Source organism: Neovison vison, chromosome 3 (genome assembly GCF_020171115.1).
Source record: "Neovison vison isolate M4711 chromosome 3, ASM_NN_V1, whole genome shotgun sequence".
Lineage (NCBI taxonomy): Eukaryota > Metazoa > Chordata > Mammalia > Carnivora > Mustelidae > Neogale > Neogale vison.
In genome coordinates, this window is record NC_058093.1 from 32519568 (window position 1) to 32534412 (window position 14845).

Genomic DNA, 14845 nt, shown 5'->3' on the forward strand with positions numbered 1-14845 from the left:
TAATCAGGTCCTAAGCTCTGACCCCTATAAATTTCACCTCATGTGGAAACAGTTCTGCAGGTGAATTTAAGGATCTGGAGTTGGAGGAATTATCCTGGATTATCAGATGGATTCTGAAAACAATCACAGGCATCCTTTGAAGAGGGAAGCAGAAAGTATAACCAAGAAGGCACAGGCTGTAATGATGTAGCCACAAGTCAAGGAATGCCAGGGGCCACCTGAAACTGAAGAGGCAATGAGGGGTTCTCCCTCTGGCCTCTGAAGCAGACCTACAGTGTCTACATACACTTTGATTTTGGCCAAGTGAAACGGATTTTGGACTTCTGACCTCCCCAACTGTGAGAGAATAAACTCGTTTTAACCCACCAAGTTTGTGATTATTTGTTGCAGGAAATACACCTACGTATGTGATCATTATTCCCCTTTTACTGATGGTGAGACTGAGGCGCAAGCTGAGTCGCTCAACTCTCAAGGCAGAGCTGGGGCAGTTTCATGGGCGGAGACTTGCCCTTAACCTTCCTCTATACAGTGAGTGAGGGCCTCCAAAGCCATTCAGGTGGGGGGCAGTAGGTGGGTTGAACTTGGGCCTCTCTGACTACCATTCGAGCAGGTTTGCACTACATTAGCTTCCCTCCATGACACAAGGAATCCCTCCCCAGGGCCCAACATAATAGATTGGCAGAGGCCCCATCAATGGCAAACCTCTCCAATGCCCAATAAAATCTTCTGCCAAATTGGTACTCACGTCCCAGTGAATAAAGGACTTCTTAAGTTTCTGCATGCTGACCTGCTCTCCTCTGGGCACTCCAAAGTGTTCTGTCACCTCTGAACCTCACTTTCCTTATCTATAAAAGGGATAATATACACCTTAGAGAATTATCCTAAGGATCAAAAATCCTCATGAATGATTAATACAGTTCTTATGTCCTAGGTCCTGGAAATCAAGCAGCTGTCAGTCATCTACCCTCCTAGTCAGTTTCCTGCTGGTCTCAAACCAGCAGGGCATTCTGGTTTTATCTTCCCATATCCCCCAATGCATCCACCCTGCTTTTCATCTTTGTACCTGCTCTGGTACTGAACGTTTAAAAGATTCTATCGGAAAAAAGAAAACTATATCACTCATCACAAGTGCTCAGCTAACTGATAGGGAAGACATTCAGAAAATGTTGAGATAGTAGATCACAAAATGTACATAGGTGTTGCTTTTGTCTAATGTTAGGGATGGCTGGAGAGCCAGAGATGGCAGCATTTCCTAGAAATGAAAGTTGGGCTGGTCAATACACATAAAGGAAGTTTTCACACTAGAAATTAGGGAAAAGCAAGTTAAAATCATAATGAAGTACATTTTCATACCTACCAGATTGGTAAAACCGTGAAAGTCTGACCCAGGCAAATGTTGGCAAGAATCTGGAATATAAATTGGTACAACCACTTTGGAAAATAGGGCCTTAATTAGAAAGGCAGAACACATGCATACCTGACTACCGTTACACTCCCAAGAATATTCCCCAGAGAAACTTACCCATGTGCCCTGAAAGAGCAAATTAAAATGTTCATTATTAAAAAAAAAACCCACAACCCAAACTGGAAACCCAATGTCCATCAATACTAGAATGCATAATTAGGATAAATCCACACAACAAAACACCATGCAGCTGTGAAAATGAATGAACTACAGCTGATGTATAAACTTGGATAAGTCAAAAGAACCGAATATTGAGAAAAAAAAGTGAACCACAGAAGCATCTACACAGTGTGGTGTCATGTATATAAAAACAAAAACTAGGTTAACCTAGAAAGTGTATGGTTTAGGCATACATAAATAGATGGTAAAACTAAATAAAATGGATTATAAAATATGGGAGTAGTTAGTTCAGAGTGGAGTAGAATCGATGTGGCCTGGGAGCATTTCAAAATCATTTCAAAAATATTGGTAATGTTATGGGGGCGCCTGGGTGGCTCAGTTGGTTAGGTGGCTGCCTTTGGCTCAGGTCATGATCCCAGGGTTCTAGGATTGAACCCCTGATCAGCAGGTAGCCTGCTTCTCCCTCTGTCCTCCCCCATCCCTGCTCATGCTCTCTTTCCCTTTCTCTCTCTCTCTTTCTCTCACATGTACTCTAATAAATAAAATCTTAAGAAAATATATTGGTAAGGTTCTGGGGCACCTGGATGGCTCAGTGGGTTAAGCCTCTGCCTTTGGCTCAGGTCATGATCTCAGGGTCCTGGGATCGAGCCCCACATCGAGCCCCACATCGGGCTCTCTGCTTGGCGGAGAGTCTGCTTCTCCCTCTCTCTCTGCCTTCCTTTCTGCCTATCTGTGATCTCTTTCTATCAAATAAATAAATAAAATCTTAAATATATATATATATATATTGGTAAGGTTCTGTTTTACCTAGCATACCTCATGGGCATATATTTTTTTAAGATTTTATCTTATTTATTTATTTTTTTATTTGACAGACAGAGATCACAAGTAGGCAGAGAGGCAGGCAGAGAGAGAGAGGAAAAAGCAGGCTCGCCGAAGAGCAGAGAGCCTGATGCGGGGCTCGATCCCAGGACCCTGGGATCATGACCTGAGCCGAAGGCAGAGGCTTTAACCCACTGAGCCACCCAGGTGGCCTCATGGGCATATTTTAAGAAATTAAAAATGAATGTAAGAAATAAGAGATGAAGGTGGCACTTTTTGGGGGGCAAGGGGAACAAATGCTTGGTGGCCTTTAAGAAAGCAATAGGAATAGTTGACTTTGTTGTTTTTTTTTAAATGAAGATTTAAATAAAAAGTTTATAGATTCTTTCACCACCTCAAGATTGTTTTATAAAAATCACATATGCTTCTTAAAGGGCTTAGAATTTTTTTAAAAAAATCTTAGATCTTGTTGAAATTTATTTGGGTTTCAGAGCAAGTGAGTAAACCAGCTTTATTTTGTTTTCAAATAACAATCTAGTTAGCCCAACACAATTTGCTAAGACTTTTCTCCACAGATTTGAAATAAATGTAGAGTATTACATTTCTTTTTAAAATTTTAATCCAATTAGCCAACATATAGTGTATAATTACTTTCAGATGTAGAGTTCAGTTATTCATCAGCTGCAAATAACACCCAGGGTTTATCAGTGTATACTATATTTCTATACATATTTAGGCCTACTAAATGTTCTATTTCATTACCAGTACCAAAGTTTTAGTTATTACAGCTTTCTTTTTTTTTAAGATTTTATTTATTTGACAGACAGAGATCACAAGTAGGCAGAGAGGCAGGCAGAGAGAGAGAGGAAAAAGCAGGCTCCCCAAAGAGCAGAGAGCCCAATGTGGTGCTCAATCCCAGGACCCTGGGATCATGACCTGAGCTGAAGGCAGAGGCTTATCCCACTGAACCACCTAGGCACCCATTATTACAGCTTTATAATGCATTTTAATGTTTGGAAGAGTTAATGTGTCATCAAGATTAGAAGGTGAAGGAGGTCAGTATTCTCCAGGCTGAGAAAGCACTTTGAGATGTAAAAACAAAGCTATCCATATATATATATGTATGTGTATATATATATATTAAAATACATATATATACATACTTATACATGTATATAAGTATATATATGTATATATATGTATATATACGTGTGTGTGTATATATATATATATACATATATATAGATATATATATAATGCATTCTCTTTGATCCTGAAATTCCACTCTTGGAATTATTTTAAGAAAGTAAGCAGGTATTCTTCTGTTTGTGATATTAAAAAATCTTGAAACAACCTAAATGTCCAACAATACAGGCTTGATTAAATAAAGTCTGATACTGCCATACAGTGGAATAGTGTAGGTTATTACAAATGATACTGGAGGGGTGGAGGACAACCCTGCCCTAGGCCTGTGGGAGAGAGGGCTGTCTTTATGAATATCACCTGTGACCAACAAAGAATAAATAGCCCCTAAAAGGAAGTCAGCCTCTGAAGGTATTATCAGTAGAGATGTTAAAAAAATCTAAGTTTGGAAAAAATAAAAAAAATTTTTTAAAAATCACAAAAAAAACATCTAAGTTTGGGGGCACCTGGGTGGCTCAGTGGGTTAAGCCGCTGCCTTCGGCTCAGGTCATGATCCCAGGGTCCTGGGATCGAGTCCCGCATCGGGCTCTCTGCTCAGCAGGGAGCCTGCTTCCCTCTCTCTGCCTGCCTCTCCATCTACTTGTGATTTCTCTCTGTCAAATAAATAAATAAAATCTTAAAAAAAAATCTAAGTTTGCTGGTTAGCTTTCTATAAAAGACCAACCCAAAAAGCCCTCATTGGCAGCCCTAGTGGGACCCTTCTCATTCTTGAGAGCTTTTTCTGTATCTTCACTTAATAAAATTCACTTAATAAATTTTTATTGCTTTACCTAAAAAAAAAGAAAAGAAAAGAAAAAAATGATTTTGGAGAACTACATTTTTTAACATGGAAAAAATTCTACATTAGACGAAAACAAGATACTAAATAGACTTAAAGCGATCAATTTGGTTTTTTTTAAATGCATGTACATGAATGTGAATAAAATTGAAACAGCTGGCATGATATACACCAAAGTGCTAACTTTGTTATCTTTGTCTTTTATAGTTTTCTTCCTTTTTTTCAAACGTTTTCCTCTTCTTCTTCCTCCTCCTCCTCCTCCTTTTCCTCCTCCTCCTCCTCCTTTTCCTCCTCCTCCTCTTCTTCTTCTTCTTCTTCTTCTTCTTCTTTTAGGATTTTATTCATTTATTTGACATAGAGAGAGAGGGAGAGAGACAGTGAGAAGGAACACACGCAGGGGGAGTGGGAGAAGGAGAAGCAGGGTTCCCACCAGGCAGGGAGCCCAATGCAGGGCTTGATCCCAACTGGGATCATGACCTGAGTCAAAAGCAGATGCTTAACAACTGAGCTACCCAGGCTTCCCCCTATTCCTTAATATTTTTCTTAACTATGGTTATCTTTGGGTGGTGAGATTATTTCCTTTACTGTATCTTTTGTACTTAACAGAATTGTAATTATCAAGAATACTTCTGTTTTGAGGGGAAAACAACAAGGTTATTATAAAACACAATCATGTGTCATTCCCTATCAGACAGGTGTAGAAAATCCAGCTCTATCACGGTTATGTGAGATGGGATCCTGTGTAGACCCGTGCTCGCACAAATGTTTTTGCCCCTAAAATGGGTAGCACATAGTGAAAGTTTCTGAGATGATTATACCACCTTCCTATAATGCTTTTGGGTTGGGCAGCAACTGGTTAAGAAATCTAATAATATCTGAAATCCTTCCAACATAGATGCTAAAGATGCAGTTGTGTCTAACAACCTTTGCCACAGATAGTTTGAAGCAGCACACCAAACACATCGTCCAAACTGTCCTCGGGTTCTTCATCCGTAAAATGCAAACAGAACCTCAGCAGACGGCTGAGTGGGGATAAAGTATTTGGAAATGATTTGCAACCGGCAAGTATTAGATATTTATACGCAAGGTAATAACTCAGTGATCTGAGACTATAAATTTGCTCTCATAGTAAGCTTAGTAAAGCTGGAGCTGATGCCTCCAGGGGGATGAGACAGGGCTGTAAGCTCAGGGAACAGATGATACAATTTACCATAACCAGCCTTGTTTTAATTGTGGTATATGCAAAACTGGTTCTGTTCTGGCTAAAACCTTGTATGTCTTTCCTATAAATTTCCAGGACACTCTAATCCCTTTGCAGGTGACCCTGAAACTTTTAGGACATGACCAAAGTCCACCTTTCTTCTTGGGTTTCTACTGATGGATCTGTCTGGAGCCAAGAAGGTCTGCTACACCTGCCAAGAGTCAAGTTGATTGGTATCGACTTCCCAAATGTCAAACCAATGGCTGTTTTTTTTTTTTTTAAATATTTTATTTATTTATTTGACAGAGAGAAATCACAAGTAGATGGAAAGGCAGGCAGAGAGAGAGAGAGGGAAGCAGGCTCCCTGCCGAGCAGAGAGCCTGATGCGGGACTCAATCCCAGGACCCCGAGATCATGACCCGAGCGGAAGGCAGCGGCCCAACCCACTGAGCCACCCAGGCAAACCCCAATGGCTGTTTTAAATTGTATTTTAAAAATAGACTTGATAGACACTTTGATTATTAGCCATCTCCTCATCCTTGAAATTCTCCCTTCTTAATTTTCCTGACTCCAGATTCCTCCATTTAGCTCCCTGGACTTTTTCTACTACTGCTATGTGAGAGACAGTACACTGTAGTGGTAAGATTTCTCCAAGTTAGTAATAGATTAAAACCTTTTATTTACTGCTGACAGAGACTTTGGACCAATTACTGATTACTGATAAACCTCAGTTCTTTGTGAAGTGAAGGGAATAATAAAATGTACACCACAAGTATGCCATAGGATGCTTATGCAAATTTTAAGAGTTCATGTTAGGTTTTGGTGCTTGACACATACTAACTCTCACAGCCTCCTCTCCCTCCTGTACTACCTTTACCCTGCCTTCAGTGGTATCCACAGATACCCTCTGGAATTATGTCTGAAGATCTTTTCCCCCAACAGTCTCAGCTTCCACCACTCCCTAATTGCAGATGGTGCCCATTCTAACCTCCAGCCCATCTCTCTCCTCTGTGCATATTTTGTACCAACTTCTGAACATCTGGATGTGGATGTCCAACAGGCTGGCATGTCGAACTCAAAAACTGAACTTTCCTCTCATCCCTAAGCTTACTCTTCCTTGTGTGCTTCCTACCCTTTTCAAAGTCACCATCATCGGACAAGTTACCCAGGCCAGACATATTTCACTTGACCCAACTTTTTCTTCATCACTCTCTTCTAACTGGTTATGACTGAGTAAACTTGGGACAATTCACCCAGCATGCCTTATTTCTTTCTGCACGAAGTAAACCTTTGGGTCACCATGCTAAAGCAATGGGACCCAGTATCCCACGCTGGTATACCAGGAGTAAACACCTGATCCAAGCTGGATCTTGGACCTGAGACCGCAGGGAACTTGAGTTCCATGTTATTCAATGGTGGAAGCAGCAAGGTACAAGTCTGGAGTCACTGGTGGTCACGTTTCCCACCGCTCAGAGAAACTAATCTGCAAAGAGATAAAAGACACTAACACCAAGAGAAAAGATAGTGGAGAGAAACCTGAATGCACTTAAATGGGTGTTCTTAAGCCCCCGCTGTCTCCCTCTTCTTCCTGAAATTTGGTTCCTCAACTGAATGAAGTTCAGAAGGCTTAAAGCTTAAAGTGTGAGAGATGGAGGGTTACACCTGAAACTCAAGAAGTAAGCAGATGCCCCGTAATGTGGAGCTCAAACTACTTTAAAGGGTTTGAACTTTATCTTAAGAACAACAAGAAGGGGCGCCTGGGTGGCTCAGTGGGTTAAGCCGCTGCCTTCGGCTCAGGTCATGATCCCAGGATCCCAGGATCCTGGGGTCGAGTCCCGCATCGGGCTCTCTGCTCAGCGGGGAGCCTGCTTCCTCCTCTCTCTCTCTGCCTGCCTCTCTGCCTGCTTGTGATCTCTCTCTGTCAAATAAATCAATTAAAAAAAAAAAAAAAAGAACAACGAGAAGATGCTCGGCAGGGAGTCTGCTTCTCCCGCTGACCTCTCTCCTCTCATGCTCTCTCTCTCTCTCTCATTCTTAAAAAAAAACCCCAACCAAACAAAAACAATGAGAAGAAATTCAAAGACTTCAAGCAGAGAAACAACATGATCAATGAAGTATTTTGGAAAGATCACTTTGGGTACATTATAAAGAAGGAATTAGGGGTGTCCGTTCAGAGGGCAAAACTCAAGGCAGAGAGACCAGTTAGGAGGCTGCAGTTATGGAGGGGAATAATGATAGCAGCCAGGACTGGGGAAATGGCATGTGTTTAAAGAAAACAAAAAATAATAATAATAGACCAGAAGAATCAACAGGTCATATACCAAGTAGCCATAAACAACCAGAAAGATACAAAACACAAGCACAAGCGAACCCATTGGATTGGACCTTCTTGGAAACTGGAAAAGGTGGAGTCTGTTCCATTATCTCCAAGGACACTGCTGTTGGACACTGCTGATTGCCTCTTTGAAGAGCTGGTCCAGACCCCAGGCTGGTAGCAGTAGACCTTTCCAATCTCTTTCTCCTCATTCCTCCCTCACTTGGGTTGCTGGAACCTCAAATAGGTTTCCAGACCAAGTACGAATGGAAACATGGATGAGGGTCATGAGAAGGGAAATCATGGCAGCTACAAAGCCTTGGTATCTTGGGCAAGACTGCTGCAGCTCTGCCCAGAGCAAAAATACTCGAGCCTTGTCAGACTGATAAAATAAGTTAATTGATAGGACAATGAGAAAACAGAGGGGCCAGAGCAAATTTCTTCAACTTAGTTCAAAAGAATGTTGAAAACAGAACTTCTTGAAGGACATTCCACTGAAACTATCATTATGATGGCCTTCTGTTGACTTTAACCGGATCTGGCCACTCTCAGTGACTTACAGTAACCATGATGTTTGGGTTTCATGAATGTGTGGGTGTGTATGTAAGAGAGAAAGAGAGTATTTGCCTTTATGATGAACGCACCTTATGAAAACTGGCACAGTGACCTTTGTTCTAAACTATCCCCTCTGAGACCTCTCAATCTGGGAGGAATACTATTTCCTTTTCAACTAAAAGACGGGAACATATTAGCTTAAGCTACAGTAAAATGTCATGTTATGGCGAAACATTCTCTTCCCTTTAGTAGAAATTACCTGTCATGAAATGCACCGGAAAAAAACTAAAACAAGGAAGTGATTTTAAAGTAGTCATTTCCACACATAGGTTTTGTAACCTATGAGGGCAATCTGAACCATCATCTTCTTATTCCTTAACTGGAGCTGAGACCTAGAAAGAGGAACCATCCTCTGTTGGTGGAATCTCAGATCTCCAAGCTGGACAGTGTAGATTTCCTCTCCTCATGATCTCATCAGGACTTGCCACGGCACAGGTGTTTGATATACTGTGGTTGAATTTTTGAAAGTGTATTATGTTTTATTTGCTCACAGATAACTAATGCCAAAGCCATAGTATGTGGTTGGTAAATATTTGTTGATTGAATGAATAACTAATCCCAACCCAAACTATGGCACATTTGGTCCTCTGCATTCTTCAGCTCATTGTTCCATGACTTCTCCATTTCAATGACATCCCCTTCCTTCCTTGTGCTATCATTCAAGAAACAGCAGTTATGTGCTCAGACTCTGGAAACAAATTTTTTTTCAAAACACAAATGGGGGGCGCCTGGGTGGCTCAGCGGGTTAAGCCGCTGCCTTCGGCTCAGGTCATGAACTCGGAGTCCTGGGATCGAGCCCCGCATCAGGCTCTCTGCTCAGCAGGGAGCCTGCTTCCTCCTCGCTCTCTGCCTGCCTCTCTGCCTGCTTGTGTTCTCTCTCAATAAATCTCTCTAAATTAATAAATAAAATCTTAAACAAAAAAAACACAAATGGGGCACCTGGTGGCTCAGTGGGTTAAAGCTTCTGTCTTCGACTCAGGTCATGATCCCGGGATCCTGGGATCGAGTCCCACATCAGGCTCTCTGATCAGCAGGGATCCTGCTTCCCCCTCTCTCTCTACCTGCCTCTCTGTCTACTTGTGATCTCTGTCTGTCACATAAATAAATAAAAAATCTTTAAAAAAAAAAAACCAGACACTTAGTTCTACTACTTAATAGGTGAACAATTCGTTTCATCTGCGTCTCGATTTCTCCATTGGTTAAAAATAATAAATACTACCTAGACTGGAGAGCTGCTGGGGGGTTTACATCAGACACAGAATGATAAAGCATGAGCACAGTACTTGCTAGATGGTAAGCACTTAGTAATATTAACACACTTGTTTTTTTTAACTGCAACCACATTCAGACCTTGAACTTCTCCAAATATTAAGATACCCAGACACACAAAAAAAAAGCAAAATAAGCTTCCAAACCGGGTTTTGCCAAACCCTACGAGCTTCTGAAACTGTTTAATATCAATTTCATTTTGTTACAAATACAGTCGCTATGGGAAGGAAGGAGATGCTGAGAAAGTGGGTTCCTCACCTTCTTTCCCAATAAGAACAGGTTCACTTGGATTTATCACTCGGAGATCTTTTGAAGATTGAAAAAAGTTCCTCTACTAAAGTCAAAGTTTGAAACCATGATCCCATACCACGTTGCTTCTCCTCATCCATTTTAGTAGGCTATGAAGAGATCTAGGTCTATTCCTTGCCAGTAACTGGCTGGGTTATCTTGGGCAAATCACTTAACTTCCCTGCTCTCAACTCCCCATTCCATGAAAGGTGTAGTTTGGATAGATAATGTTTACGGTTCATGTTTTCATGTTAGTTTTAGTTCTGGAAATCTGAGAAGAGTTGTTTTGAATAGCTTGATAAAGCTTTCTCGCCATTTAATGCTGGTAATCATTTAGCTACAATAACCTGGGGCACAATATATACACAGACACCTGCTGAATATTAAATGAGTGAGTGATTTAATTGTTACTTAGGATGGTGATAGACTGTGCCTTGGCCTTTGCTTCAGTGTGCTATGCTACAGTGTAACAGCTGTTTACTACTAGCTGAGGGCCTAGGAAAGTGACAAGAGCATGACTCAGTACAGTAAACTCCAAATGATTAGGAAAGGTCTGGATGTCTTGCTTATTTACCAAGAAACTGTGAATCTGATTAACCAATTCTACCATTTATATCTCCTGTGCATATTCCAAATCCATCTCTATCCTCCTTTAATACCACAGCAGACCACACCACCATCTCCTAGTCCAACCCTACAATGGTTCCTTAGGGTCTGCCTGCTTCCCACTCTTGTTAATTCCAATCTGTTCTAAATACATGCTCACTATTCCCTATCACTGGAACGTTTCTTTCGGGCACTATCATATATTTGGTTCTATACCCATGTGGTTACTTTGATTCTTCCAGGAGGCTGTGAGCCCCTCCAGGACAGAGACCTTTCTTATTCACTGTTATAGCCCATACCCACTCCCCAGCTTGTGCCTAGTACAAGAAGCCTTTTCATAAATAATCAATGAATGAATGCTCAAAGGCTCAGAGACCATGTCTTAATTTACTCTCATGCTATCAACACCATGGGCAATGGTGATGCAAAGGGAGCAATCGTTTGTTCCAGGTAAGATTCATTTAATGAAAGGATGACTCTCCTCTCTGGGTTTTAGACAAAACTGTATTTGAATCTTTTCCACTTTGCCAGCTGTGTGACTTTGAGCTTGAATTTCATTAACTGCAAAATGAGCAATAAGCTAGTGCTTATTGCTCTCAGGTTGCTCTAGGATGAGTGAAGGGCTCTGCACAACATCTGAGACAGAGTGTTCTCCTAGTATCCCCACTGGCACTGGGGGAAGGCTCAGGGAAGAAGTCTAAAAGAAGAATATGAATCCTCAACTAGGTAAACAAAACAAAACAAAACAAACAAACAAAAGCAAAACCCACAAACCAGGAAGTTTTGCATACAAAAAGTCACAACTACCCTGAACTACTTTGCCTTAAGTATTCATTTGTATCCAACTTTCTATTAGAATTGTTGGAGAAAGGGACATGATGGTGGGGGTGGCTAGTCAACTTTGTTGTTTTGCCCTGTTGCAGATCCCTTCTAGCAATGACTTAACAGTCACGCGCCACTTGGAGTTGTTCAACTATACAGTAGGTAGTATTTATTAAAAAAAAAAGTAGCAGTGCTCACAAGGATTAGGCAACTACTCAGAATCTAACCATTTAATGCATCATAACAAACCCTTCAGTGGCAAACTTCAGGGCAAATAGTTGAATCTAAACAGGCTGCAAAGTTCTGGACTTTGGCCGTCATTTTCACCTCATTCCACCCCAATGTTCTCCTTGAGCTCCCAATATATTTTATTTGAATTTCAGCCACAGGACCTTTGCACATGTGCTCCTTTTTTTCTGGACAACTCCCCCAGTTAACTAGATTCACCTTTATAGCTCAAGGTCACTTCTTCAGAGACTTCCCTGACCTCCAGCTTAAGTCCTATAACCCTCCTACAGCCATTCACAGTAGGGTTTCACTTTGCAATTACACACCCAATTATGTGGTTATTTTGCTTAATGTTTGTCTCCGCCCGTAATTTGTACTCAGAGCAGAATCAATGAATGTCTAGGTAACCAGGTATAAGGCCAGGGCCCAGAATGGTTCCTGACCTGTGGTAGGTATTCAGTCAGTATCTGTTAAAGGAATGAATAAATGAAAGGTTTCCGGAACTAGTGGAAGGATCTGAGTATCCAAGGGAGGAAGTCGGATCCTTGCCTCTCCTCTCCCGCAGGAGTTAAAAGGTGAGGTAGGGTACACACACCAATAAACACACAGAATACACAGAAGCAATGTCCCGCACCTCCTTCTAGCTGGTGGTCGATTTCTTAAACTAATCCCTCCCCAGCCAGAGTAGTCAGAGGAAGGGGTGGGTTTGAGGGCAGATACTGAAGGTGATGGAGTAGCTGAACAACGATCAGATCCCAGTGGAGATCCCAGGTTATCCTCAAGGCTGCAGAAGCCCAGGCTGCCGAGCTCGGGGAGGCCACCAGCTGACCCCTCGCCATCCCTAGTACCCACAGCAGCGCGCTCTCATCAGCGCCGTGGCGCTGGGGCCAATGCGCCCGGGCGCGCCAGCTGCACCTCGGCCCGGGCGCGCGCGATTGGCAGCCCCCAGCCTCAGCCCTCCCGCCCCACCCTCCCCCCCCGACGAAGTCCGGCCCCCGCCTGCTACCCGGGCGTCGCCGCGGCTTCCCCCTCGCCGCCCCGGGGCTGTCCCGCGCGGGGCCGGAATCCGGCCGCTCACTCCTCCCAGGCGCCGCGAATCTACCAGGCGCTCGCAGTCGGCGCAGTCCTGTCCCGGGCCGGAGCATGAAGGTCGAGTTTGCGCCGCTTAACATCCCGCTGGCGCGGCGGCTGCAGACCGCCGCGGTGCTGCAGTGGGTCCTGTCCTTCCTGCTGCTCGGTAAGGACCCCGCGCGCTCCCGGGCGCCAAGATCCAGGCCAGTCTATTCGGTGCAGGGGGTCTCCGTCTCCTCCCTCGCCGACAGTCCTTGTCCAAGGACGCGCTTAGATCCGCCTTCTTCCCGTGTAAGTCAGAACAAGAAGGTCAGAGAGGGCTTTGGAGAGCTAACTTGGGACTCTTGGTTTTTCTCCCCACGTGCACCTCGTAGCGAAGGACTGTTCGGCAACTGCTTTCCCTGGGATTTTTTTTTTTTTTTTCATTGATGCCTACCTTACCTACAGTAAAAGTCACTGATGATAATTATGCAACTTGATGAGTTTTGGCAAATGGATATACCCAGATGTCACCAGAATCCAATCAAGCCCTGGAACATTGCACTATAGGCCTGCAAAGTTAGTAAACTCGTTTCCTGAATTGTCGACTGATTAAAAAACAAAAAAACAATGCTCGAGTATTTACAGCCTGATTCCTTCCTCATCCCACCCTCGTGACAAATAGCCGCGTAAGCGTTTCCGTGTTTAAGATCCCTCTGGTGCAGAAACGTACCTTTGTACAAGGAAGTCCTGCAGCAAACACGGGTTTCGCTTGGGTGGCTTCTGTAGGTAAATAACTCAACCCAAGGGTGTGTTCTAGCGGGTTCCCAAGTTAATCCCATCGAGAAAGGCACCTTGAGGCTGTCGCTAGATGGAGCGGGTTGGGTTACCCAAGTGCTTTTTTTTCCTGGATGTTTGTTCAGCTCTTGGAGTAAATGGGGCGTGGATGGTATGAAACGAGGGAGGAATTATCGAAAACTTGGCGCTGTTCTGAAGGCTAACAGCATTTGTATGCTATATTAAGATCATGGGTTCTACCCTGTGGAGGCCACAATGATAATAATAATAATAAATTCTTTGCACTGTAGAAGTCTACAGTTTTGAAATGCTTTCATATTTTCAATGCCTGTGTCAGTGGTTCTTTTTTTTTTTTAAAGATTATATTTATTTATTTGACAGAGAGAGATCACAAGTAGGCAGAGAGGCAGGCAGAGAGAGAGGAGGAAGCAGTCTCCCCGCTGAGCAGAGAGCCCGATGTGGGACTCGATCCCAGGACCCTGAGATCATGACCTGAGCTGAAGGCAGCGGCTTAACCCACTGAGCCACCCAGGCGCCCTGTGTCAGTGGTTCTTGACCCTGGTTACACATTAGAATCACTGGGGGAGCTTCTAAAAAATACAGGTATTGGGGGCTCCATCCCTAGTATCTTTAATAAGTTCGTTACAGAATGGAGCCCGTGGATCAATATTTTGTGTATCTATGTAACTATATAAATGTGTGTGTGTATACACACACCAACTCTCCAAGTGACTCTAGGGTACAGCTAGGGTTTACTGAAAAAGGAACTTCAAACTGGTAACTCATTAAGTCTTCACAGGCCAAACCCCAAGAGGTGTGGCAGCATTACAGTCCAAGGAGCAAAGGACATCACAACATTGACATCATAACAAACACTTATTGAGGGCTTAGTGTGTGCCAAGCCCTGTTCTAAGCACCATACACTATCAACCCTGCGATCTTCCCAACAACTCTATGAGAAAAGGAGTGTGTGTCCCTGCACTCATTGGACAGATAAGGAAACTAGGAGGTGAAGTAAATTGTTCGAGGTCACATAGCTGGTCGGAGTGCGAGGAGCCAAGTCCAATCCCAAATATTCTACCCAGGGTCCCTGCTTTAACCACTGTGCCGCCCACTCCAATGGCTCAAACTTGGAGACTGTCTAACTTGCTGATCAGTTGCACACCTCTGGTGGCCCACGGTCCTTTCCTTTTATGGCAGTCAGTCATTGTCATTGCTTGTATTTATGTATGTCTGTGGTTACTTGAGAAAGGTCTGCATGACCAA

The 14845-nt window shown here is 43.0% G+C and overlaps 1 protein-coding gene across 2 annotated transcripts in view; it reads left to right on the forward strand.

Annotated features, from left to right (window-relative positions):
* The first annotated feature begins 12755 nt into the window (after positions 1-12755).
* Positions 12756-14845, forward strand: part of MOGAT1 (monoacylglycerol O-acyltransferase 1) — a 36344-nt gene continuing 34254 nt past the window's right edge. Inside the window, exon 1 of one of the 2 annotated variants that reach the window (XM_044241693.1) lies at positions 12756-12968. In XM_044241693.1, the coding sequence (XP_044097628.1) occupies positions 12875-12968 (94 nt within the window). In that variant the 5' untranslated portion in view covers positions 12756-12874. The remainder of the gene's footprint in view (positions 12969-14845) is intronic. The other variant, XM_044241692.1, reaches the window with a different exon arrangement.